The sequence below is a fragment of the Eptesicus fuscus genome, chromosome 3 (genome assembly GCF_027574615.1).
Source record: "Eptesicus fuscus isolate TK198812 chromosome 3, DD_ASM_mEF_20220401, whole genome shotgun sequence".
NCBI lineage: Eukaryota > Metazoa > Chordata > Mammalia > Chiroptera > Vespertilionidae > Eptesicus > Eptesicus fuscus.
In genome coordinates, this window is record NC_072475.1 from 44,715,513 (window position 1) to 44,742,782 (window position 27,270).

General features: G+C 42.7%; 1 protein-coding gene across 1 annotated transcript; it reads left to right on the plus strand.

The window, feature by feature from the left end:
- The first annotated feature begins 1,458 nt into the window (after positions 1–1,458).
- On the plus strand, positions 1,459–26,925 carry DNAJB11 (DnaJ heat shock protein family (Hsp40) member B11). The gene is made up of 10 exons (XM_008157570.3): positions 1,459–1,762; positions 4,690–4,846; positions 9,887–9,984; positions 11,690–11,822; positions 21,432–21,574; positions 22,338–22,420; positions 23,053–23,110; positions 24,606–24,717; positions 25,150–25,309; positions 26,464–26,925. Exons 1-10 carry the CDS (start codon positions 1,695–1,697, stop codon positions 26,526–26,528), a joined length of 1,077 nt encoding a protein of 358 aa, XP_008155792.1. The 5' UTR covers positions 1,459–1,694; the 3' UTR covers positions 26,529–26,925.
- The last annotated feature ends 345 nt before the right edge of the window (positions 26,926–27,270 follow it).

Here is a 27,270-nt window from a genome sequence, read left to right on the forward strand (position 1 = left end):
ATTTTTTGTTGAGCACCACTGTGGGTCTTGGCATAGTGCTAGGCACTGGGATTATACTAGTGAACAAAACAGTTAAGGTCCTTGTTTTCTTGGAGTGCATATTTTAATAGGGAGAGTAGATAATACATATTAAGGAAATCTGTGTTTAAAAAGGAGTCACCCATTTTAGGATCTTAGGGAAGAGGGTTTCAGGCAGAAAGAACAGGAATGAGCTTGGTGTATTCAAAAAAGAGAAAGGAAACCAGTTTTGCTGGAACATGATAAGGAGTATACTGACTGAGTGAGGGTACACAGATCATAATAGGTTTTCTTTGGAAAAAAAAAATTCCAGCATTATTGAGACATGTAAGGTTTTATAATTTACCATAACGAGTTGGAATTTTATTCTAAGTGCAATGAAAAGCGATTTGAGACGTCTAAGCAGGGGAATGATATGATCTGGTATGTTTGTAAGAAATCATGGCGGTGGAGTGGGCAGGAGGGAAAAGAAATATTAAGAGTGGAGGCAGGGAGACTAATTAGGAGGCGCTGGCCAGGTGAGGGATGATGTGACTTAGCTCAGAGAGGTAGTGGAGAGATTCGAGTTATAGTTTAAAGGTAAACATTTGGATAGGGGATGCAGCACAGGAATTAAGGAACGCAGAGTTTTGGACTGAACAACTAGGTGCTGCATTTACTGAGAGGAGCAAAAAGTAGGCGGGTGTATGGGTGGGTGGGATCAGAGTTATTATAACAAATAATAGTTATTCACTGAGTGCCTGGTTACTATGTGCCAGACGCTGTGCTAGACGGTTTAAAGATTCTCTACTATTAAAATGTCACAACACTGTTGGTAAAAAGATGTAAACAATCAAGCTTAGGCTCAGACTGGCGAGTAAGGGGCGTGCGTTTCTCACCGCTAAATGGTGGTGGAAGTTGAATCCTAAGTTCAGTCTGTCCGCCTGCACGGCCACTTCTCAGTGAAACCGAGACCATTTTCTCCTGGGCTGTCAGGAGAAGGTAAAATAAGATCAGCTAAACCAGACGTTCGCGTGACTGTTCCCCCGCCCACCACGCACTTGTCCCGCCGCCCCGCATCCAGCGAGTAGTTCCATATGAATGAAATTCCAGGACTGGTCGCCGACTCAAACTTTCCTCCCGCCATTGGTCAGAGCTGGAGGAAAAGACTCGTGATTGGTGGAAAGTCAGAGGAGGCAGGCGGCGGGGGGGAAACTTCTTAGACCTTGGAAACGCTGTTTTGGCATTCATTTCTCTACCGCCCCTTTACGTAGTTTTCCACGACTCGCGGGAGCCGGGGCTGAGCGGATTCCGGCGGCGGCGCGACTCTCTGACGTTCCCTCTCCCAATTGGCCAGGAGCTGTGGCTGCAGTTCCGAAGCCTAACTGGCCGCCCGCGCCGCCTCGAAGGTGAAGTGTATCGCGCTGATTGGCTGCGCGGAGCCGGCCGCGTGTGATGTCCCGAGCGGCGATTGGCTCTCACCTGCTGGGGGGCTTCTCTCACCCGGACTCGGGACTCCCGGGAAGTGGACTGGCTGGAGAGGGGGGCCCGCTTGCGTCGCTCCGGCCCCCGCGGGAGACCCCGGCGGTGAGGCGGTCTTTCAGGGCCCGGTGGGCTGGCGAGCCGACGCGGCGCCGGAGGAGACAGTGAGGAGTGTGTTGGACAGGGGCCGGCATAGAGGCGGGCACAGGGAAACCATGGCCCCGCAAAACCTGGGCACCTTCTGCCTGTTGCTGCTGTACCTCATCGGGACCGTGATCGCCGGGTGAGGAACGGGCACCCGCGCGGTACCCGGCCCGTGGGTCAGTCTTGGCTGGGACGAAGCTGGAAGGACGAGGCGGGGGCATTGCTGTGGCGAGACAGTGGGGCGGAGGAATGGCTTGTGTGGACCAGGCTGGTAGGGTGGAGAGGAGAGCAATGGGTGACACGAGGGAGAGGGGCTTAGATCCAAAGGCTCTGGAGAGCTAGACTTGTCCGGAGGGGTGGGAGTTGGATGCAGTGCCAAACACTACGCGGGGGCGGGGGGCTGTTGGGCTGGAGGAGACGAGCCTGCCGTGAGCCCTTGGGGAGCTGACATTAAAGTGGGTGGGTCAGTGCCAGGCTGAGTGAGGAAGTATGCCGAACAGGTAAGGAAGCTGGGACTGAAGGAAGTTAAACTGAGTGCAGACCCTTTGGGAAGTCCTTGTACCGCTTCTTGAGATTTTGAGCCTAAGCTGTCATCTTGCCTCATTGTCTCTCTCCATGGTATATTTTTGAGAAGTTGAATGGTATTATGAGCGGGAAGAGTATTTCCCGCTACTACAACAGGTAGTAGACTAGGATCCTAGCCTCCCCACCCACACCCCACTTATGAATTATGTGACCTTGAAGGAACCACCTGAATCCACATCCGTAAGTTGAGGATACTAATGTGCCTCCTGTAGGAAGGGAGTAGGACCACCTAAACTCTTGAGGATCCTTCCAGCCTTTAAGATCCGTGATCCTCTATGCCTGCTGACCACAGGATATTATATGCCAGGCTTATATTTTAGAATGTGGGGAATAGTAAGGCCTTAGCTTCTATCAATTAATAGGTTGCACTAAATGGAGCAAGTACTACCTAGCAAAGCTTTAAAATGTAAGTGCTTGTTATTCTCTTAAAGGCTCCCCCCACCCCGTGCATATATGCTTAAACTTTGTCATTTTTTTTCTTGTAAAACACCTTAAATTTTAAAAGAATTTAACTCCTAGGAAATACTTTATTGTTTTTGTTAGTACTTTTTACACTTACTAGTAAAGCACTAAAGTACACTAAAGTATTTAAACAAAGTATCAGTATAAATATTTAATACTGTAGCTTTATACTTCAGGCTTTCATAAAGGAGTCTCTTAGGCACTGTGATACTGATGCTGAATTATGCTGCCTATCTTTTCCCTATATTTTCCTGAGCTGTTACTTAACCATTTTTATATTAAGTATATGTTAAGTAAGCCTTATTTTTTATCCAGTTAACTCTTTTGTTATTAATTTTAGTGAACCTTTTTATTTAGTTAGTTATTGTCTCAAGAGATATAAAGTTTTTGCAGATTTTTGGGGCCAAAGATAAAGCACCTAATTAATCCTCATGGAACCCTTTATGGGTGATAATTTTTAAAACTATGTTAAATGATTTTCCTGAAGTGTGACTAAAAGCTTATGAAATCGTTTTTATTTTTAAATTAAATTTATTGGTGTGACATTGGTTATTAAGGTTATATAAGTTTCAAGTGTACAATTCAATGATACATCATCTGTATATTGCATTGTGTGCCCACCACCCAAAGTCAAATCTTCTGTAATATAGCACCTGAGTCTTGGTACCCCAATGCATGTTTCCCCCCACTACATTATAAAATTTACCATCACTGCTACATTAGTGTGTCTATTGTGAACAACTTTCTCATCTCCTTTGTTGACAGAATGCATTTTCAGAATAACTTCTGGTGGCTAAAGTGACTCTGGCTAAACGAATTGATTTTTGTGAGCATGCTTATTTATTCATTTCATTCAGTGAATTAAAAAAATAATTTTTATTGATTTGATTTCAGAGAGGAAGAGAGAGGGAGAGAGAGAAACAGCAACAATGAGAGAGACTCACTCATCAGGCCCCATACTGGGTATTCCCTTGACCGGGAACCAAACCATAACCTCCTGGTTCATAAGTTGATGCTCAACTACTGAGCCAAGCCGGCCAGGCTCATTCAGTGGATATTTATTGATGTATTCTATGGGCTGGCTACATTCCCTGCTCTGAAAGTTTATTATAGTTTTAGTCTATCTTCCCATTGGCCCTTCTTGCAAAGATTTCCTTTGTAATTAATTGGTTCCAGCATAGTCTCTTGCAAAGAGGTCTGTGGATCTCTACCTTATCTTTTTTTAAAATTTTTTTATTGTTTAAAGTATTACATATAGTAGTACATATATGTCCTGTGGATCTCTACCTTATCTTGATACCCAGCTCATGCCATATGCATGTTTTCAGCTGCTGTGACTTACAAGATCCTGCATATGGGCTTTAGCAACTGTCTATAATTAAGACTTGACTTAGACAAACTAATATAACTATTAGCAATGACTGCAAGATTGATATTTTCTCTTTCAGCAAAAAGCACCACATCATACATCTAAATGGGTGTTATTCTCTTTTCTTATTTGGGCTTTGGCTTAACCTGTATATTAACCTCTGAAGTTAACTTCAGTCACTTCATCTTTAGCATTCTTACAGTTGTACTGTTAATTGGAACATTTATGTGATGCAGTCATTTTGAGTAAAGAAAATTATCCATTGAGATTGTTATTTGATCTTCAGAAACAGTCAAATGTCTTTTGAAGTCAGTAACAGGAAAAGGTTATTGGTTGGCAATAACATGTAAATGTAAAGTAAGAAAATGGTTTTCTTGACTGACAGTAGTTCTAAGAGAAGAATGCCACAGATATTCTGAATAATTATAGTAATGCTCAAAAAGTAGATAGCCTCTCACTGTGATTACTTCAATATATAACATTCATTACAAATTCTGGTGTGTTCTCTTTTTAGTTATTATTTTGTATGTGTATGTATCACATGTATACTTTCATTTTCCTGCCCCTTTGCTCACAGGCAGAAAAAAAATGTCACTCTTAAAAATGTATTACATAACTCTGTAATGAAGTATCCTCTACCCACTCCCCAGGAGAGATTTCTATAAGATCTTGGGGGTGCCTCGCAGTGCCTCTATAAAGGATATTAAAAAGGCCTACAGGAAACTGGCCCTGCAGCTTCATCCTGACCGGAACCCTGATGATCCACGAGCTCAGGAGAAATTCCAGGATCTGGGTGCTGCTTATGAGGTGAGTCAGGAAAAAGGATAATGTATTAATAAAACCCTGCATATGGGCGTTAGCAACATTCTATAATTAAGACACAGAAAAAACTGTGTAACACAGAAAATACTCTTCTTTCAAGCCATTTCTTTTTAAAAATAGGCTATAAATAAAACTTTAATGTTTATAGATGTCATTTCCTGCCTTTTTTATATTAATATTTGTTTTATTAAGGAGAGTAATGTTGAAAAAGATGATTGATGATTGAAATAAAAGTTAGATTGATGAGTGAATGAATAGATTAATCACCAAGCAACCAATGAATCAGTTTGGGAGCTGGAGCTAGAAACAAACAATCTAAAAGAAGATCACAAATCCACAAGCCTATATGGACTAGATAAGTAGCATACAGGGCAGTTATAAGATAAAGCATCACAGTGGATATTCTGCCTCCAATATTAGGAATCAATAGGGATTGAGCAGAACTGTGACAAACTGAAGCCTTCTTGCTGCATTTCAAGGGAGCAGCTGTTATTCAGTCCTATTCAGTTTTTGCCATTTACAAATGCAAACACTGCTACCACATAATTTAATGTTTTAAGAAAAGTGGAAATCCAGATGTTTAAAGTAAATTCTCCTAGTTGGTCCGATGGTTGTGGGTAATTGTTAAGCTAAAGTAAATTCTCCTGATTGTAAAATGTTGGTAATTAATTCAATTTTAAAAATTTTATTCATGCAAATCAAACAAAACAACTATAGTTTGAATTTGCAACCTCTAATCTAGAAGTCAAAACACTTTCAGTGTACTATCTCATTCACTCTTCAGTAGGACACTATGAAAATATAGTAGAACTGGACATATTCTTATTCCTATTTTCATTTTTAACAATACTGAGGAATATTTACTGAATGTATAATAAATCATTTACTATTAAAAAAAACTTATACACAGAACCTTTCAACACTATGGTGAAAAAATTTACAAATAAGCTTTGATAATCTTTCATCTACACTAATAAAAGAGAAAGATGCAAATTGACCATACCTTCCAGACGCCCACCAGCCAATCAGGAATGAGTTTGCAAATTAACCCAACAAAGATGATGGGTTAATTTGCATACACAGGCGCAGAGTGGCCAGGGGCAGTGTGGGAAGGCGGAAAGGTGGCTCTGGCCTGAGCGAAGGCAGTGCTGGCAGCCAGGGGAAGGAAGGCCCATTCTTGCACGAATCTTTGTGCATCAGGCCTCTAGTCTATTAATATAGGAGTTAGCTATTTTGTATGTGTTGCAATTCATCTTTCCTCTAAAAATAGAATAATAGATCTGTGGTTTTATTTTTCCCCCAGCTTTATTGAGGTGTAATTGACAAATAAAATTGTAATATATTTAAAGTGTTCATCATAATGATTTTGTTTCTAATCCTCACCCGAGGATAATTTCATTGATTTTTAGAGAGAGTGGAAGAGAGAGGGAAAGACAGAGAGAAATATCGATGTGAGAGAAACATCAATTGGTTGCCTCCTGTACGTTCCCTGACCAAGGCCCAGACCAGGGAGGAGCGTGCAACCAAGGTACGAGATATGTGCCCTTGACCAGAATCGAACCTGGGACCCTTCAGTCCGAAGGCCAATACTCTATCCACTGAGCCAAACTGGCTAGGGCCATCATAATGATTTAGTATACGTATACATTGTGAAAAGATACCACCCATCTAGTTAACACATCCATCACCTCACATATTTATCGTTTTTTGTGAGAATATTTCAGTTCTGCTTTCTTAGCACATTTCAATTATACAATAGAGTGTTATCAACTCTAGTCATAGTCACCATTTCCATTTCTAAAAGGGCACAGAAAAAAAATTAACTCCAAACATCATGGAGCTAAAACTTCTGAATTCAAGTTAAATCTCTGAATGGTTAGAAGGCTAGAAACAAATCTGAAAAATATGTTAGAAGTGGAAAAAACCAAAAGGAAGGGATCCCAAGGCTTCCTAGATTAAAGAAGTGAATGAACTAAAATAGAGACTTATACACAGGTAAAGCCTAGAACTAGTGGGTCCCCCCTGTCTTTAGGCACCTTCAGGGATCCTATAGGACTGAAATCTCTAACTTCAGGCTCTCAAATAAACTTGAGAGGGTTGGTGTACTCTTACATTATATGTAACATTTTGTGTCTTGTTAATAATACGAAGTCCATATTTTTGCACGATATTTCCCATGAATATTCCCATTGTTTGCTAGGAACCCAATACTCAAAAATGAATTTACCATGCTCTTTAAAGAATCTTCCATGTTCTTTAGCCATAACCTACACAGGTTCATTCATGAGATTGCAGTTTATTTAACTCTTAAGAGCCTTTATAAGTCACAAGTTCATTTTTTTTTTGGTCTCATTTACTTGATTGCTTTTGTTTCTTAAATAAATTAGAGTTGCAAGGTTGAAGAGTCTTTTGTAACACAAATCTGTCTTCTCCACTGAGCTGGGACTACTACATTTTAATTAGTTGACACTTTGTGGCTTGATTGGCCAATCAACTAACCTTTTTTATTTCTGTTAGAAATAAAATAGTTTCCAAGATCATAGAATTAAATTGCATTCCTTAGACAGAAAACAGTAAGTAATGGTAATAGATAACTTTAAAGATAGTTTTGAGGAAGTTATTTCATAAGCTTCTGATGTCCAAAAAGAAACTGATTAAAATATAGTCTTTGGGGTTTTTGAAATGGTGTTTCTTATAGATCCAATTGTAGTGTTCATTTCTTTTTCAAGACAACATCAGAGAAGTAGACTTGAAAGTGGAAATGCAAATTGCATAATAATAATAGATGTGGGTTTTTGGTGTGTGTTTTTAAGTTAATTCTGCCAATTTCTTCTTCTCCAACGTAGCTACTTTTTTTTTTCTTATGATATTTACCAAAACATCCCTTCCTCTCACCTGGTCTATCATAGTGGCTTTAGTCAAATACTCTAGTCACTTCTGGACTAACCCATTTGTCTTTACTTTTAAGAATGCTCACTTTCACATACACTCAAATTCTTTTCATTCTTCTAAATATATCTTAAATATTAGTAGATGTTTGCTGGGCCTCTTGCACATCATTTAGGCTTTGAGCCAAATGTGTGTCCTGTTTACATATGGCAATCAGATTCCTTTTCTTTTGCTGAGTCAACTTCCACATTTATTCCGAACCTCTTCTCCTGAGCCAACACAAGTATGGGTTTGCAATAACTTTCTCCTTCACTTGCTGTTTAAATAGGAGTTTAAAATATCAGAGAAAGAGTATTCACTTATTTAATTTTCAAAGGTGTATGTGTGCAGGTACTTCAGATTGCTCTAAATAGATGGGAAGCTTTTTTTGGAACAAAAATTCTGAAGAGTACAGAAGCTTATTTTGTTTTTACTTACTTTGGTATTATGTGTGGAGTGGGCCCAATGAGAAAGCGTATACCTTTAACCGTGCATGTAGTTTTCTAAAACTTTTAAAACTCTAAAGAGTCTTTTCAAGCTGTGAAATTGACCTTGAGCAACCTTTACAGAGCAGTGTCCTTTTTTACTCTGCAATGCAAACACAGGAAGTTATGAACTTAAACGTATACATGGCAGACAGCATTCTTCCATAAATGGATTTCTATATACCCCCCAAAATGAAAAAGGAAATGTGAAAATATAGCAGTTTAGGCCTTTTTGGAAAGTCTACCATTTTATTCCCTTGATTTGCCAATCTCTTAATGTGTGTGGTCAGGGAAGAGAGATGTGGTATAGACATGTAGGGCTGAGCAAGTTTTAAGGTTGTCCTAATTTACTGTTTCTGGCACTAATGAGAGTCTGTCATAGTTATATCCTAGTCCAGGCGTCCTCAAACTACGGCCCGGGGGCCACATGCAGGTGTTTTTGCCATTTTGTTTTTTTACTTCAAAATAAGATATGTGCAGTGTGCATAGGAATTTGTTCATAGTTTTTTTAAAACTATAGTCCGGCCCTCCAACGGTCTGAGGGACAGTGAATTGGCCCCCTGTTTAAAAAGTTTGAGGACCCCTGTCCTAGTTTATAGTTAGAGAATAATATCACATAGTGGTCCACAGCATAAGCACTGGGAGGTAAAACAGGAATTTATCTCACCTCTTTTCTGTTACTGCCCTCACTTCCATAACCACATCATTAATCTCAGATATTATATTTATGTGATTAGGTGAGCTTAAATTAAAAACATTAATTGAGGGGATCCCCACCCCAAATTCATAGTCTATGATGGGAGAGAGGGAAGGGAGACTGGTCCCCAAAGGAAAATATTATTCTGTTTCCAGGAGACTTGATCATGAACCATGATGGGGAGAGGGTGAGGTAGCCCACTGGGTTGCCATCCTCACTTGCCTGAAGTGGAAACAGAGAGGTGAAGTAACTGGTGGAAGGTCACATAGTGACCCAAGGGCGTCAGGTTTCCAGACTTCCTTCAGACAGCACTACGGCCATCAATTGACAAATGTGGCCCCTGTAGAGTGGGAGTTGTTCACACTCCCTGGAAATAGCCCAGAGAAACTGCCCTTTTACAAGCCCCATACTTCTTCAGATATGAGAAAAGTAAGGCCTGGGAAGAAGAGGAACTTGAATCTCAATACGGGGACAGCATCCCTGCACTTGGAAGAGCCAGAGTTGGGCTTTGAATGTAGGCTTGTCTGTCCCCAAACATGCCCCTTTTCTCCAGCCAGAGATGGCCGAAACAACCCAGCTTACTTCCCTCAGCCACCCCAGCTCCAAATTCTTTGCCTTTGAGTCACTCCTTCACGACTTTTTTTAGACACATGCCCCCTCCTCAGGCATTCACTCAACAATCCTGTAAAACAACAAAAAACAAACATGAATTTAGCAATCTGGAAGTTACAAAATGAACGATGCATCATATAATTTAGTCTACTAAAGAAAACTTTATAAACATGCCTTAATACTATATATGATTAAAAATTACATTCACTAAAATCTTAGACACAGTATTAGAGTTTTAAAAAAACATAAATATGAATGCACCTTATCTGAACATTACCAACTCATGATCTTTTTTGTCCCCAGGTTCTGTCAGATAGTGAGAAACGGAAACAGTATGATACTTATGGTGAAGAGGGATTAAAAGAGGGTCATCAGAGCTCCCATGGAGACATTTTTTCACAGTATGTAATTTACCCATCTGCAAAGTAGTAGCGTCAGAGAATGGATCACTTAGTGATTGTGAAAGAATTATCCTTGCTACCTTGTTCAGAAGCTTTTGGTGAAGAGTATAACTCAACTGATCCTTGACCAAAAGGTCAATCATCATCCCCCTGTGAGAATGTCCTCTTCCATTTTCACAAAGCTCCAGAAAAGACAGGTAGCACTGAAAGGGCTGTCCATCTAGCCAACTGTATCAGTCAAATCAACCCTGACAGTGTTGGGGGGGACACATAAATGTTGGAAACCAGTTTGTCCTCATCTCCTTGCTGTCTTAGCATTTGCAAACCATTTAACTAGCAAAGTTATTCTTGTAACAGAGAGAGAGAGAGAGAGAGAGAGAGATTCCTACTCCCATACCTACAGCTACCTCTCTTTCATCCTGTCAACATGAGTGGGACAGTTACAATAACCAGCATTTAGGGACGGAATTGGGGTAGAGGCTCTTTATCTCCTGCTGTGAGGTGGCTTTCTGGAAATGCTAAGTGGTTGGAATAGTAAACACCTTTCCTTCCCACTAGCCGAACCCCTCTTTGTTGATGATGTCCTATAATAGGAAATCTTAACCTAGGATTTCAAGTCAAGTTATGAACAAAAAATGTTTGAATGTGCATTTCTATGGGGAGAGGGTTTATTGTTTCCTTCAGATTCTCAAAGGGTTTTGTGAACCCTTCTCCAAAAGAAGTAAAAGTCACTGTCTCATACAATAGTGTTTGGGGTGACAGTAGATTTTTAGGACTTGTGAAGATGTGTGAGTAATGTGGTTAGGAAATTCTTTTCTTCCCCAGGGTTGATTTGGGTTTAGTCTGCCAGGAAAGTGTCCCATTCCTCTTGGCTGTTAGAAGTGATCCCTAGGGATGCCAAGACAAAAAAAAGTTTGTTTGTACCTCTCCACCCCCACTCCCCAAACCCTCCCTCTCTGCTTTTATTTAAGATTCAGTAATCCATTCACCAAGACTGGTTGGCAGGGGGGAGTTTTATAGTTGTCATTGTCACTGTGCTAACATCTGAGGCTTAATAATACCAAAAATTAACATTAAGATGAGCACACCTACACAGTTGAAGGTCACTGTTTGTATTGATCTCAAAGTGATGCTTCTGTTACAAAAATTAATTTTGGTCTTGTAGAGATCAGAACTTACTTTTCCTTAAGGCTGATGGCTTTTCAGTTTATTTAATTATGTATCCAAGATATTTGTACAGAGCAGTTGCTTTCACAAAAGTTAGTTTCTAAAAAGCATATAAAGTGAACATTACAAATGTGCAGAATTACAATTAAGTTCATTATTACATGGTTTATATATACTATATACCCTTTATACCCTTTCTCAGTAAGCCCATTATATCTTGATATTCCTCAATATTGAAACATTTCATTGATTAAGCCCAACTGAATTCATTTGTATAACTATATATTTGCATTATACTATATGTCTGGACAATACTATATTAAAAAGTAATTTTTTTGTGGTGGGGCAATATAGTTGATATTGTATAAATTAAAAATTGTATATAATGTGTAACTCCAAAGTACCAGTATTTAAAACGTCTTTTAGTTTTATACAATATGTTGGTAGGACACAGTATTTTATGAATGTGAAGAAAACTGAATCATTGTAAGGCATGAACTCTGATTTCTTTTCCTGTTAACTTTACACTTATCTACAGCTTCTTTGGAGATTTTGGTTTCATGTTTGGAGGAACCCCTCGTCAGCAAGACAGAAATATTCCCAGAGGAAGTGATATTATTGTAGATCTAGAAGTCACTTTGGAAGAAGTATATGCAGGAAATTTTGTGGAAGTAAGTATTCCCATTGGGTATTCACATTGACTCACAAAACTTGTTCTTTTGACTAAAACCAAGGGGTTTCTGGGCACCTCCTCTGTCTTTTAGGGGGTGGGAGAGTGATGAGATATGTAGAGTTGCATTAATCATAATCTTTGGTTCATGATACTCTGTTATGTCATGAACTCATCACCCAGCCCAAGAACGAAATAAAACAATACCACCACTTACATTTACCTACGCACTACTTCCCTATTATGTTCCCTGCCTCCCTTCAAAGGTAGCTGCTAACCTAAATTTTGATTTTATTATTATTTCCTTGCCATTCTTATCTGTTGTATTATATATATAAACTAAAGGCCCGTTGCACGAAGATTCGTGCAATAGGCCTTCCTTCCCTTGGCTGCTGGCACTGGTTTTCCTCCGGCACCTGGGACCCAGGCCTTCGCTCCAGCCGCAGCGGAGAAGTCAAGCCTTCTCTGCTCCCGCTGCCGTGAGGCTAGGCTTCTCTGCTTGGCCGCAGCGAAGCCAAGCCTCCTCAGTCTTCAGTCTTCACTCAGGCTGGAGCCTTCAGTCTTCGCTCTGTGCCTGCATATGCAAATTAACCCACCATCTTTTGTTGGGTTAATTTGCATACGTACTCCTGATTGGCTGGTGGGCCTCGTGGAGGTATGGTCAATTTGCATCTTTCTCTTTTATTAGTGTAGACACCTGGTTAATATATTATTTATTTTCATTCTTTTTTACTTTGTAAAAATGGTATCATACTGTACATCATACTCTGGTACTGGCTTTTTTATCCATGTTGTTACTTTTAGCTATAAGTCTGCTGAGTAGAATTTATTGCAGAGTATTGAACACAATGTATCAATAGGCACATAGGTTATTTCCAGTTTATTTCAATTTCAGTGTTTTTATGAAAAAAAAATATATATATGTATGTATATCTTGAGGTACATATGAGCAAGAATTTCTCTTGGATGGTTATAAGTAATAGTGGAATTGCTGGGTAATATGAACCAGCATTCACTTGTACAAGATAATACCATATTGTTTTTTCAATTGCTTAGTACCAACATTTCCACCTGCAGTTTACACTGAGTGGCCAGATTATTATGATCTCTGAATGCATAATAATCTGGCCACTCAATATATATATATATGTATATATAATTAGAGGCCTGGTGCATGAATTCGTGCATGGGTGGGGTCTGGCCAGGCTGGCCAGGGGGAGGGGCCATGGGCAGTTGGCCGGCCTGCCTGCTGGTCAAACTCCTGGTCGAGGGGACAATTTGCATATTAGACTTTTATTATATAGGATATACACTGAATGTCCAGATTATTATGCGTTCAGAGATCATAATAATCTGGCCACTCAGTGTATAAAAGATTCTATGATCTGCCCACCTCTCCAATATTTTGAATTATTAAACTTCTCAGTTTTCACCCATTAAATGGGTATACAATGTTAACTTTTTGTGGTCTTAATTTGCAGTTTTGATTAGTAATTAGGATAAGCATCTTCATGTTTTTATTGGCCATTATTTTTTCCTTTCTTTTGAAATGCCCACTCATGTCTTTTGTCCATTTTTCTTTTGCCCTGTTCTCATTGATTTATAGAAAAAGTTTATTCTTACTACTAATCCTTTGTTGGCTGTATGTGATACAAATGTATCCTATCAGTTTGTCTTTTCATTATATTGAAGATTTATCTAAATCAGTGATGGCGAACCTATGACATGCGTGTCAGCACTGACACGTGTAGCCATTTCTGATGACACGCGGCTGCATGCCGAGGATGAAACATTTGCTGCTCCTGAGGATGAAACATTTGCGACTAGAGTCTTGGAGTTAGTTTTTTCCTCAAAGTGACACACTACCCGAGTTATGCTCAGTTTTTTGGCAAAGTTTGACACACCAAGCTCAAAAGGTTGCCCATCACTGATCTAAATGAACAGAAATAATTTTAATGTGGTAAATTTATCAGTGTTTTCTTTTATAGTTAATTTTTATGTTTTATTTAAGAAATTATTCTTTGCCTTAAAATCAGAAAGCAATTTTCTACTAAAAACTTCGGGATCTTTTAATTTGAGATTATTCATTTCTTTAATTCTGGAAAATTTACCTATACTATATTTTTAGATATTTAATCCATTGGCACATTTACTTCTATCTGCTGTTAACTTTCTTTTAAATATTAAATATTTCTACTTCTTTATCCTTCCCTGCTTCCTTCTAGGAGAGACCCTCATGGTCTCCCAGCTCACTACTTTAATCTTCAGTTATGTCCATTCTAATAATACCCCATCAGCTGTGTTTTTATTTCAACTCATATTTTTATACATAACTAGAGGCCTGGTGCATGAAATTCATGCATGGGTTAGGTCCCTAGGCCTGGCTGGCGATCAGGTTCCCCGCCTCCCCACCTCCTCCTTCCCTTGCCACCTGCGGCCCGCCACCTCCCCCCCCTCTCCTTTCCTCACTGCCGGCATCCACCACCACCGACTCCCAGTTCCCCGTCCCAGCCTGGAGCCCGGCCCTGATCGGGCGATCAGGACCTGCCAGCCAGGGGAAGGACTGGGAGGTTGGCTGGCAGGGGGTAGGGGCCAACCACTGCCACGGCAGGTGGGCAGCGAGCCGATTGGGGCCTGCCAGTGGCGGGGAGAGGGACGAGGGGAGGGACCCGGGAGGTTGGCCGCTGGCCCCCAGGGAGGGAGCCGGTCCTCAGCCCCCCCCTGGGAAAGAGGCCGTGTCCGCTGCCACCCACCCCTGGTTCCCTGTCCCAGCTCAGGAGCCCCGCCCCAATCAAGCAGTCGGGGCCTGCCAGCGGTGGGAAAGACCAGGAGGTTGGCCAGCAGTCCCCATTGGCGATCAGGGCCTGTGGGCTGGGGCAGCTCCTGCATTGAGTGTCTGCCCCCTGGTGGTCAGTGCATGTCATAGCAACTGGTCGTTCCGTTGTAAGGTCGTTTAAGCTTTTATATATATGCTAGAGGCCTGGTGCACAAAATCGTGCATGGGGTGGAGGGTCCCCTCAGCCCAGCCTGCACCCTCTCCTATCTGGGACCCCTCGGGGGATGTTCCTTTGGGATCGGGCCTAAACCGGCAGTCGGACAACCCTCTCACAATCCTGGACTGCTGGCTCCTAATCGCTCACCTGCCTGCCCGCCTGATCACCCCTAAATGCCCCCCCCCCCCCCCCCGCTTGCCTGGTCACCTCTAACTGCCCCCCGCTGCTGGCCAGGTCACCCCCAACTGCCCCCTCCCTGCCAGCCTGGTCCCTCCTAACTGCCCCCCCCACCAGCCTGGTCACCCCATATTGCCCCCCCTGCTGGCCTTGTTGCCCCCAACTGCCCCCCTCTGCTGGCCTGGTCGCCTCCACCTTCCCCCCCTCCCCGCCAGCCTAGTTGCCCCTAACTGCACCCCCTGCCATCCTGGATGCCCCCAACTGCCCCCCTGCCAGCCTGGTCACCTCCAACTGCCACCCCCTGCCCACCTAGTCACTCCTCACTGCCCCCCTGCCAGCCTAATTGCCCCCAACTGTCCTCTCTACTGGCCTGGTCACCCCCAACTGCCCCCTCCCTGCCGGCCTGCTCATCCCCAACTTCCCCCCTCTGTCGGCCTTGTTGCCCCTCACTGCCCCCCCCCCTGCCAGCCTAATGGCCCCCAATTGCCTCCCCTGCTGGCCTGGCTGCCCCCAACTGCCCCCCTGCTGGCCTGGTCCTCCCCCAACTGCCCCCCCTGCAGGCCTGGTCACCCCACGCAGCCTGCTTGTTCAGTTGTTTGGTTGTCCCTAACTAACCCCCCTGCCGGCCTGGTCGCAGGCAGCCATCTTGTGAGGGTGTGAGGGTCAATTTGCATATCACCTCTTTATGATATATGACTAGAGCCCGGTGCATGAAATTTGTGCACGGGAGTTCGGGTCCCTCAGCTTGGCCTGCACCCTCTCACAATCCAGGACCCCTCGGGGGATGTCCGACTGCCAATTTAGGCCTGACCCCACAGGGATAGTGCCTAAACCGGCAGTCGGACATCCTCTCGCAATCTGGGACCGCTGGCTCTTAACTGCTCACCTGCCTGCCTGCCTGCCTGCCTGATTGCCCCTAACCACTCTGCATGCCTGCCTGATTGCCCCTAACTCCTCACCTGCCTGCCTGATCGCCCCTAACACTTCTGCCTGCCTGATTGCCCCTAACTCCTCTGCCTGCCTGCCTGATTGCCTCTAACCACTTGCCTGCCTGCCTGATCACCCCTAACTGCTCGCCTGCCTGCCTGATCGCCCCTAACTGCTCACCTGCCTGCCTGATCGCCCCTAACTGCCTCACCTGCCTGCCTGATCGCCCCTAACTGCCTCTGCCTGCCTTCCTGATTGTCCCTAACTGCTCACCTGACTGCCTGATTGCCCCTAACCACCTCTGCCTCGGCCCCTGCCGCCATGGCTTTGTTCAGAATGACGTGGAAGGTTGTTTGGCTGACCGGTTTAATTAGCATATTACGCTTTTATTATTATAGATAGATATTTACACTTTTTTCTTACTCTACTTCATTTTTATACTGTCTTTCTTTATCTCCTTAAGTATTATCATGCTTATATTAGCTTCTTAGGCTGACTTCTCTAATAGATTTGTTTAAAATACATGTGTTATCCAGTTTGTTATTTTGGGGGCGGTGTGGTAGATAGTTGGAGTCCTCAGGTCTCTAGTTGTTTTAGCTTTTGAGCTCATATGCCCCCTGTGGGTATCAATACCTCTCTTCCCTTATAGAGCATACTAGTGACCCGGTGCACGAAATTCGTGCACATTAAAAGGGGATTAATTAGAGGAAATAATTTAATATTGCTATTTGCCCTTTCTCTATAATAGAAGTGTCAGAGATGAAAGAAAATTAGTAAATGTATATGAAAACCTTCCTCCTATCAGAGTCTGGGGCTCACCACGGGACCCAGAGTCAAGTCCCCGCCAACCCACGTGCACCTCGAAATTGTGCGAGACTCAGACCCGGCCAGCCCCATCTCTATCAAGTCCCGCAGGGTCGGGGGCACAGTCTCAGGTCCCCCGGCCTGGCGCCGGGCAGGGGGGCACAGCCTCAGGTCCCACGTCAAGCCCCGCCGGACAGGGGGCGCATCCTCAGGTTCCCCGTCAAGCCCCGCCAGGTGGGGGGGTGCAGCCTCAGGTCCCCCATCAAGCCTCGCTGGGCAGGGGCACGGCCTGAGTTCCCCCGACCCAGCACTGAAGGTGCACCTTGAGGTCCCCCGTCAAGCCCTGCTGGGTGGGGGACATGCACTGAGGTCCCCTGCCAAGCCCAGCCTGGCAGGGGGGTGCAGCCTCAGGTCCCCTGGCCCGGTGCTGGGGTGGGGGTGCAGTCTTAGGTCCCCTAGCCTGGTGCCGGAGTGGGGGGGCGCAGCCTGAAGTCCCCTGTCAAGCCCCACCAGGTGGGGGGTATGGCCTGAGGTCTCCTGGCCTGGTGCTGGGGCGGGGGGAGCAGCCTGAGGTCCCCTAGCCCAGCACCAGAACAGGAAACGCACCTTGAGATTCCCTGTTAAGCCCTGCCAAGTGGGGGTGTGCAGCCTGAGGTCTCCTGTCAAGCCCCACCTGGTGGGGGGCACGGCCTGAGGTGGCACAGCCTGAGGTACCCCGGCCTGGGGCTGGGGCGGGGGAAGCAGCCTGAGGTCCCCTAGCCCAGCACCAGGACGGGAAGCGCACCTTGAGGTCCCCTGTCAAGCCCTGCCAGGTGGGGGACACAGCCTGAGGTCCCCTGTCAAGCCCCATGGGGACAGGGGAGGGCATAGCCTCAGGTCCCTGCTGATTGCTTGTTTAGGCTCCTTATGGGAACTTGGCCTCAGATGTGGGTGCAGCCAGCTTTGTGATGGAGTGATGGTCAATTAGCATATTCCCTCGTTATTAGATAGGATTAGGGCAAGCACTTATAGTGGTTTTACCTGTGTTTTGTTTTCTTGGAGTTTGTGTTTGATGTCTGAGTTCTACTGTTTCTTAGGGAGGAGAGGGCCTGTCCTGAGGCAGTTCAGGAAGGCGGCAAGAGCAGAACTTCAACATTCTCTAACTGCCCAGATAGCTCCTGTTACCCTTATACATACCAGTTCAAAGAGGCATTCTATCTCTGGAGTTTTCTCACATATTTTGTATTATTATTGTTTTCTGAAATTCATATTTTTGGAGGATTTTCTGTTTGTTTGTTTTGAGGGAGAGGGAGAGAGAGAGATAGAGAGAGATCGATTGGTTACCTCCCATACAATGTACCCCGACCGGGGATTGAACCCACAACCTGGGTATATGCCCCTGACCAGGAATCGAACCTGCATCCCTTCAATGCATGGGACAGCACTCCAACCAACTGAGTCACACCAGCCAGGACTGGAATTCATGTTTTCTTATAGTTTCACATGGTGATTTTGGAGGAGATAGCAGTATTTATGCATGTGTGCCATCTTGACAGGAAGCATGTTCTTAGTTGTGGCTTTTGCTCTGAATAGTTGAAAGAAGAGGACTAGGCATTACAGAAGATGCAACTGGCTTGTAATACTGTTCTTCAGTCTGAAGAATGGGAGAAAAGGGAATTCAAAATATGTGGGTCATCTCTCCTTCTGAAACAGGATAGCTTGTTCAGGTGGGAGAAAAGAAGTGAGCCTAGTTAATTCCCATGTTCCCTTCCAGTCCTGTTGTCTGTAGTCATCTCTAATACAGAGTACATCACTTTTTGCAGTTAGTGTGTTTTTGAAGTAATGCTTTGTAATGTAATTATTATGAAGGATGTAAGTGGCCATGCTATTTAAATGACCCAATAGTGAATTCTTTTTTTTATAATACTTTTTAAAAAATATTTTTTATTAATTTCAGAGAGGAAGGGAGAGAGAAGGAAACATGAATGATGAGAGAGAGTCATTGATCTGCTGTCTCCTGCACCCCCCACACTGGGGATCGAGCCCACAACCCAGGCATGTGCCCTTGACCAGAATCGAACCTGGGACCCTGCAGTTCATGGGCTGACGCTCTATATCCATTGAGCCAAACCAGCTAGCTAGGGTGTGAATTTTTATTTTTAAGAAAAAATTATTTTGAGAGAACATAGTGGTTAAAAACATGGACTTTGGAGCTAGGTTGCCTGGTTTAGAATCCTGGCTCTGCCATGATTTACTTATGTGACCTTGGTCATGTTACTGAACCTTTGTGTACTTTCATCACTTCCTCTGTAAAATAGAAATAATAACAGTACCTACTCAGGAGGTTGTTGTGAGGATTAAATGAGTTCCTATATGTAAAAGCGATTAGAGCATTGCTTCGCATATAGTAAGTGCTGTAAAGTATTTGCTCTAATTACTATTATTATTTATTCTGTTGACTTGGGCTTTCAGGGATTTTTTTTTTTAAATTACTTTATTGATTAAGGTATCACATATTTGTCATCAACCCCCTCCCCCTGTTCCCCTCCCAATCCCCCCCACACGCAAGCCTCCCTCCCCCTGTTGTCCGTGATCATTGGTTAGGCTCATATGCAAGCACACAAGTCCCTTGGTTGATCTATCTCCCTTGTCCCCACCCTCCCCTACCTTCCCTCTGAGGTCCGACAGTCCGATCATTGCTGTTCTTGTTCCTCAGTCTATGCTGTTCATCATTTCCCCTAGATGAGCGAGCTCATGTGATACTAGGAATACACTTATAGGGACTGAAAACGAGACAAGCAATAATGGTTATGCTGAGAGGCAAATGAATCAGTCTGTAGTGAGTTTCTTTCTGGGCCAACAGTTCTTTTGAGTCCCGGTTTCTATGTCCAACAGTTGTTAATGTGTTCATAACAGCAATGATATTGCAGCTCTGGATGGTGGACAAACGGTGGTATTGCAGGTCCGACCCTCTCTGGTTTGGTCCTGGGCAATCTGCAGTGACGCATATCTGCTGACTGCTAGTATGGCAAGGCATCGTCAGCGTCTTCCATCTCTGGACTGTTTCTCTTCTGACTTCATGGCTGGAGCACTCCTGTCAATTCCTCTCTGTTGCAGGAATCCACATGTCTCGGAGTTGTTTTCTGAAAATATACAAACATATTCTCGACCAAAAGTTAATAAAGGAATATTTTCTATAAATTTGACTTACGATCCTTTTTCATTTTTTTTGCCCAAATGATTTTCCTTTGGCTTGTTTTGATACCATGTATGTTTTACCTGGGTGACTTGCTGTTAGCATTACAAATGAAAGTTAATTTTCTAAAGTAAAAATTTTCTAGATGTAATTTATTTGCAGGAAATTTTTCCTTACATGATATTCTTCTACCATCCCCCCTTTTTTGGTTTAAATATTGGGAGGCTTTTGGAAATTTTATGCTGTAATCTTGATAGCTTTTAAATTTTACTTTTTTGCACTAAAATGTGACTGCTTTAGGTTCATTATATGTTATGCAATTTTACCATGAGATGAACTACCAATAAAAATTTTAGTTAACACTTTAGTAACAGCTTTTTTGTCCAGTACAATTGATTTTTCTAGAGTATTTGCTTATTTTGATTGGCCAATTTAAATAAGTCTGAAAACTTGACTACTATTTTACTGTCAAATTTAATACTCTAACAACCATCTTGTTTTACCCTGTAATTATTAGTGGAGAGGATTATTGGGCTTTCAGGGATTTTACTGCAAGCATTTGTGTCACCTGCTGCGTGAGCATGTGCTTTGTGATTAGGTGTTTGACTAATTAAATAGGTAAAAGCAAGAGTACATTTTTCCATTTAAATTAGGTTCCACGTAATTTAGAGGATCAGAATGTTTGATTGCAATCAAGTACAAAGAGATGATCATTGTATCTTTTCTTATGTGTTAAAGTATCTGAATTGAAATAGCACTGGAAGCAGCCCTAGACTGAGTTGCCTGAAACAAGGAATTGTTTTCATTAAGTTAATCAGAGCTAATCCTCTGGTGGTAGCCATGTACCAGCTCTTCAAGGCTGTGGTTGTTCTTCAGGGGTATGCTTTACACAGCTCAGATTTCTATGAGATAGTAATTCTGTGAACTACTTTAACTCAGCAGTATTTAAGTGTGGCTTATAAATGCTGATATGTTACACATTATTTTTCTGTTCTTTCTTTTTTTTTGTTTGTTTAATCCTCACCAGAGTATCTTTTTTCCATTGATTTTTAAAAAGAATGGAAGGGAGGGAGGAAGAAGCAGGGGTTGTGGGGCGGGGGGGAAGGTGAGGGAGCAGAGAAAGAGAAACATCGATGTGAGAACACATCAATTGATTGCATGCACCCTGACCAGGGACAGGGCTGAACCACAACCGCTGTACATGCCTTTGGGAATCAGACCTGAGACCCTTCGGTCCTCAGGCTAATGCTCTAACCATTGATCCAAACCAGCCAGGGCTGTTCTTTCTTACTTCCTTTTCTCTTCTCCAACTTTAGAATGTGAGTCATTTAAATATCTGAATGTTTCATTTCTGTTTGGGGCTGATTTGTAACTCCTGAAATACTTCTCTCAGCTCAGGTCTCCCTGAGGGATAGCTACCAGAGAAGGGGAAGTTCCAGCCCTGGCACACGTGCAGAGAGAGCCCTGGCCAGTTCAGGAAGCCAAAGTCTGTTTCATGTGAGAGAGAAGCTAATATTGTTTATGCTCTTCTTAGGTAGTTAGAAACAAACCTGTGGCAAGACAGGCTCCTGGCAAACGAAAATGCAACTGTCGGCAAGAGATGCGGACCACCCAGCTGGGCCCAGGGCGCTTCCAGATGACCCAGGAGGTGGTCTGCGATGAGTGCCCTAATGTCAAGTAAGTGACATTTGTTCTACCAAGAGATACTTTAATCATCTTGTTTGTCTAATAAAATGCTAATGGTCCATTCCTAGATTTTTTTTCTCTCCCTACCCTCACTTCTCTCTCTCGTGTTCTGCCAGTGGATAGATAGAACAAAGAAATAGTACATTTTTATTTTTCCCAAAAGTATTTCTTTTAAATATCTTCCTTTATGTTTCTGAACTAATGAGCAATGGCCTGTATTTCTTGAATATGCCTGATAAATGTTTGATGTTTTGTTTTTTCCTACTTGGAATATTAGAGCAATATTATATGTCTAGCAGACATTTCAGATTAGAGAAGGGCTATTTGCTGATTGTGTTATAAATACAACTATTTAATTGAACCTTAAAATGTGTATATCAGAACTAGGTCAGCTGTTTGTGGGATCAGGAAAAAACTCAGACAGGATAAACTCTCCTGCTGGATTCCTAATAACATGACCCTGCCCTTCCAGATGCAAATGTATGTAAGTGGGAGTAGTTTTCTCTGTGATGGATCACACAGTTCAGAGTAATCAGTCCACTGCAGTTGCAGTGATTGTCTACTAGATAGTAGTAGCTTTTTCCTGTTTTGGCAAGTGGATATAAATAGATGTCAGCTGGCCTTTTCAATTAGAGATACAGGATAGTCTTCCAAGAAAAAGCTCTGATAGAATAGATAAAACTTTAATTATTTGTACTGGGGTTTGGCTTGTATTTTCTTTTCTTGCTTTCATTTTAAATTCTCTTTGTTTCAGACTAGTGAATGAAGAACGAACACTGGAGGTAGAAATAGAGCCTGGGGTGAGAGATGCCATGGAGTATCCCTTTATTGGAGAAGGTAAAATATTGGTGTTGATGTTTTATTATCATGACTTTCTGCTCTGTTTGCTTGTGAGTGCCTCCCATTCTCACCTCACTCCATATTCTTAATGGCCACATAGTAATTGCATGTATTATTTCTACCACTCTTTAGTGAGTTTAGGGTACAGAAAGCCTGTTGTGACCATCATGGTTGGACACCGTAAGTCTTAGCATTACTCTTTACTCTTTGAATATCATGTGCAAAAGCTACTAACCAGTAGCCTAAGTTATATCAAATTTTAGGGTGTTCAGATCTTAATGGATTAATTTTAACTCAGCAAGATATGTAACTTTAGTTGGCATTAAGGTACTCTGAGACCTTACCTTTGGGGTTAAATTTAAAACTCTAAAAGGAAAAAAAGCTTTAAGACTTCAAGTTCAAGAAATCAATGAATCATTGTCTGTTTAGGAAATATGTTGTTATCTACTAGTATTGCTGTTCCTGAGGTCCAGGTGATCTTGACTAATTATTTGAAACTTGGTATAACCAGGTTGAGACACTGCTCTCACAGATAGATTTAATAATCGACACCTTAGGTCGAGGTTTTAAATAGATTTGCAGTGTCAGACATGTGTGGCTTACAGTCGGCTCGAATCTTTTCTGACCAGGTGAGCCTCATGTGGACGGAGAACCAGGAGACTTACGGTTCCGAATCAAAGTTGTCAAGTAAGTAGTCTAATTTTAGAGACTTTCCCTTCAGTGCCTGCTTTTCAGATGCATTAGATTATAGAAATATGGGTAGTCACCAGGGCACTTTCTCCTCTGTTTAATGTCTGTCACAACCCTCAGTGGTTACTTGTAACTATAACAATACTGAAGATTTTGGGTTGAGGCCTAGGATTTGACCTTGTTATATATTTACTCAGAGCCTACAAATTCAAAAGGTGTTAGAAGAAAATAATAAGACAAGTAAGGAGCTGTTAAAGAGAAGCAGACTAGAATGGGAAGTGGAGGAGACCTGGGGTGTAATTGATCAAAGGCCCCATCCAAAGGCTCTTCCTCTACATAATGTTATTATTTCTCTCCTGTTACCATTTTGGAAAACAGTGATTCCTTTGCTTCTAAGGATTCTTTGAAATAAGGTTTGCACCTAAATATGGAGAAATGGGCACCCACCTTCTAGGGCTTTTTCCTCACAGCACTCTTTAAACATTTTTTTTACTGATTTTTAAAGAGAGGAAGGGAGAGGGATAGAGAGAAACATCAATAAGAGAGGAACATCATGGCTGCCTCTGCACACCCCTTACTGGGGGTTGAGTCCGCAACCCAGGCATGTGCCCCGACCTGGAATCAAACCAGGAATTCTTGATTCCTGGATCAGTGCTCAACCACTGAGCCATACTGGCCAGGCCACAGCACTCTTTAATTTCCTTGATCTTTCCCCCCTTGTCTTGTTTTTGTTTTTTGTTAAATTATTATATATATAATATATATATATATATTATATATATTATTGATTTCAGGATTTCAGAGAGGAAAGGTGAGGGAAAGAGAAATAGAAACATCAATGATGAGAGAGAATCATTGATTGGCTGCCTCCTGCATTCCCTCTACTGGGGATCGAGCCCACAACCCCAGGCATGTGCCCTTGACTGGAATCAAACCCGGGACCCTTCAGTCCACAGGCTGACACTATCCACTAAGCCAAACCAGCTAGGGCCTTCCCCCCTCCCCGCCTTGTCTTTCTCATCACTTCCCAGGGAACCTGGAACATGTACTTTTCCCTAAACAAACCTGGTATCAAGTCCTTGTATTTCTCAAAATTCCCCCTTGCCCTATCTTCACCCTCCCTCTTGCCCACGTTCTCTGCATCTCTAGGACTGACCTGGCCTTGGGAGCCCATCTCTGGAAACCTCTCCAGACTCATTCCTGATGCCCGTCTCCCCAGCCCCCACTGCTGGAAGTTGTCTTTCTCTCCTTTTCCATAATCTGGTTACTTGTACTTTTATTTACATTCGTTGGCTTCTACTGATCATAAGCTCCTTAAGAGTAGCGTTCAATAAATCTTACAGACTTCATAGATTAATATTACACACAAAAGAGTATCTAATAAATGCTTATTGTTTAAATATTCATCATTTTTCAAAATGTTCTAGAAAGTTTTTGAACTCTTCCCAAAGAAAGATAAAAGTCAGTGATTTTTACCTTATTTTGTTTCTAGGCACCCAATATTTGAAAGGAGAGGAGATGATTTATACACAAATGTGACAATCTCACTAGTTGAGTCTCTGGTGGGCTTTGATATGGATATTACTCACTTGGATGGTCACAAGGTAAACAAACCAATTTTCCTGCTTCCTGCCTGACCTCTTAAAGCTTTCATGTAGGTGGTTTTGAGATTTGTCAGCCACTTTGATCATTTAAGACCACGGGACTTCTTATTCCTTGTGCCGCCTCCTGTCCTCACTCTACTGCCCAACATCTGGGCATTTCAGCTCCTCAGTTGATTGCACATCTACAGTCTTATCCTTATAGTCTCTATGGGCAGAGCCTTACTACTTTATTGTTTGTGTTTGGTTTTTCTTTTTCTTTTGAAAGCCTTCTCTTTCTTTGGCTCCTAGTGTCCTAATGAGTTTCCCTGGCCCCTCATCCTTTCTGCCTCCTCTGAGGTGTGCCATGAGCTTTGAACACCTGTGATCACGAGAAGTGATGCTATACTTCAGGAGTACCAGTCCTACTCTGGTTCATTAGCTTTTGATTTCCAGGTACACATTTCCCGGGATAAGATCACCAGACCAGGAGCCAAGCTATGGAAGAAAGGGGAAGGGCTCCCCAACTTTGACAACAACAACATTAAGGGCTCTTTGATAATCACTTTTGATGTGGATTTTCCTAAAGAACAGTTAACAGAGGAAGCAAGAGAAGGTGAGGGGTGTAATGTGTATGACTGTTTGTATATTGTAAGGGGTATAAGAATAAGAATAAGATGGTTAAAGAAGATAGTCAATAAGACAAAAACCTCCAATGACATCAGACATCAACCACTAAGACTAGTGAACACAAGAATAGGAATGAACATGCCTTTCTGTAAAGGCAATATTAACAACTAGTGGCCCGGTGCACAAAATTTGTGCACTTTTGGGTGGGGGCTCCCCCAGCCTGGCCTGTGCCCTGTCACAGTGTGGGAGCCCTGCAATCCATCACCCCAAAGAGGTAGGCCCTGCCCACCCATCTGGGGCTCCCTGATGGATTGCCCCAAAATGGTAGGCTGGAGCCAGGGGTCCCAACTCCGCACCATGTGGAGCTGCGAGATCCCCAGGCCTTGCCACGTGGAGCTGAGGGACCCCAAGGCCTCGCCGCAGAAGCCTCTGCCAGGCCCCATCCCCAGCTGGGCCACACAGAGGCCTCCGCTGGGGCCCGCCCCCATCCCCAATGTTGCAAGTCCCCGCCCACCCACGCCTGCTGCGCATGTAGCCTCCTGCTGATCGGTTCTTACACATGAGGGTGTCCCAACCATTTGCGTATTACCCTTTTATTAATATAGATTCTTCTGTAACAGGGTTACCAAACTGGCCTTTGAAGCCTGGGGAGTGATAGGTTGTTTGGATGTGGGGGTGTGAAATAGAATCACTTAAAACAAATGAGCAGGACCAAACTGTTAAAGGAGAGATGTGGATTAGAGGCTTAGGGGTGATGTCTGCGATGACTGGTTGAGAAGAGGGTCCAGTTGGTGGATCATAAATAAAAGGAAGAAGGTGAAAAGTCAAAACTGGAAAGAGGACAAAGATGAAGGAATGGAAGATAACTGAAGAGATTATATTCCATTTTATTTGCCTTTTCTTGTAGGGTTTTGTGGGATGGGTGTAGTATATGTTTGAAAGACAAAGACAAGGGATCATCTTGATGTACACATGCATGTGTGTGGGGATCCACATGTGATAAAGTTGGACATTGTGGTTATTAGTTTAATTCACATCATGGTGGTCATAAGGCCCTTTGTGAGCCTCCACATGAAACATGCTCTTTATACTCCAGGGAAGTCACATTTTTATTAATGGAGCTATTTCTTCATTCTTCAGGTATCAAACAGCTACTGAAACAGGGATCAGTGCAGAAGGTATACAATGGACTGCAAGGATATTAAGAGTGAATAAAATTGGACTTTGTTTAAAATAAGTGAATCAGCGATATTTATTATCTGCGAGATTTTTTTTTGAGTTTGCTTTGTTATTATTTTCAATATGCAAGTTTGGTTTAATTTTTTTCTTCTAATGATCATCATGAAATGAATAAGAAGGCTTAGGAATTTGTCCATTTTTGTTCAGAAAAGAATGACCAGCAAAAGGTTTAATAATACCTCTCCCTTTGGGGATTTAATGTCTGGTGCTGCCACCCAAGTTTCAAGAATTAAAGCTGCAACAGGACTCCAGGAGCAAAAGAAACACAATATAAAGGGTTGGAGTTAATTGGTAGCTATTTCATTGAAAATACCAACTGGAGAAGTCTGTTTTTAAATACATTTTGTTGTAAATTTTTCTTGACTCATGTCTCTTGTTGGTTTGGCTATGCTATTGTCTTTTCCATCTCCGTTTTGTTCATTTTCCCTCATCTGCCAGTTTCCCTCCTTGGTGCCAGTGTGTTGGACTGTCCTCCAGTCAAGCAAAATGGATGCATAAACCTGCAAACAGTGATACAGACCCAGTCCCCATACCCATCTTCTAGGAGTTTGAAGAAACTGAATAATAGGTTAGAGATTAGGGTAGGTGAATCAAGGTTACACAAAGATCTCATTGTCCTTGAGAAAGTATACTTCCTCACTTAATTTGGGAATAATAAAATCTGATATGGATACTTTTCTGTTTAGAAGGCACTTTCACATATTGATC

What these genes read in the sequence shown, in the direction of transcription:
- DNAJB11 (XM_008157570.3), top strand. Translation starts at nt 1,695, where the DNA reads ATGGCCCCGCAAAACCTGGGCACCTTCTGCCTGTTGCTGCTGTACCTC. An exon ending in ATGCAGGAAATTTTGTGGAA is followed by an intron (nt 11,823 to 21,431) that starts GTAAGTATTCCC and finishes TGCTCTTCTTAG; the next exon opens with GTAGTTAGAAACAAACCTGT. An exon ending in CTCACTTGGATGGTCACAAG is followed by an intron (nt 24,718 to 25,149) that starts GTAAACAAACCA and finishes TTTGATTTCCAG; the next exon opens with GTACACATTTCCCGGGATAA.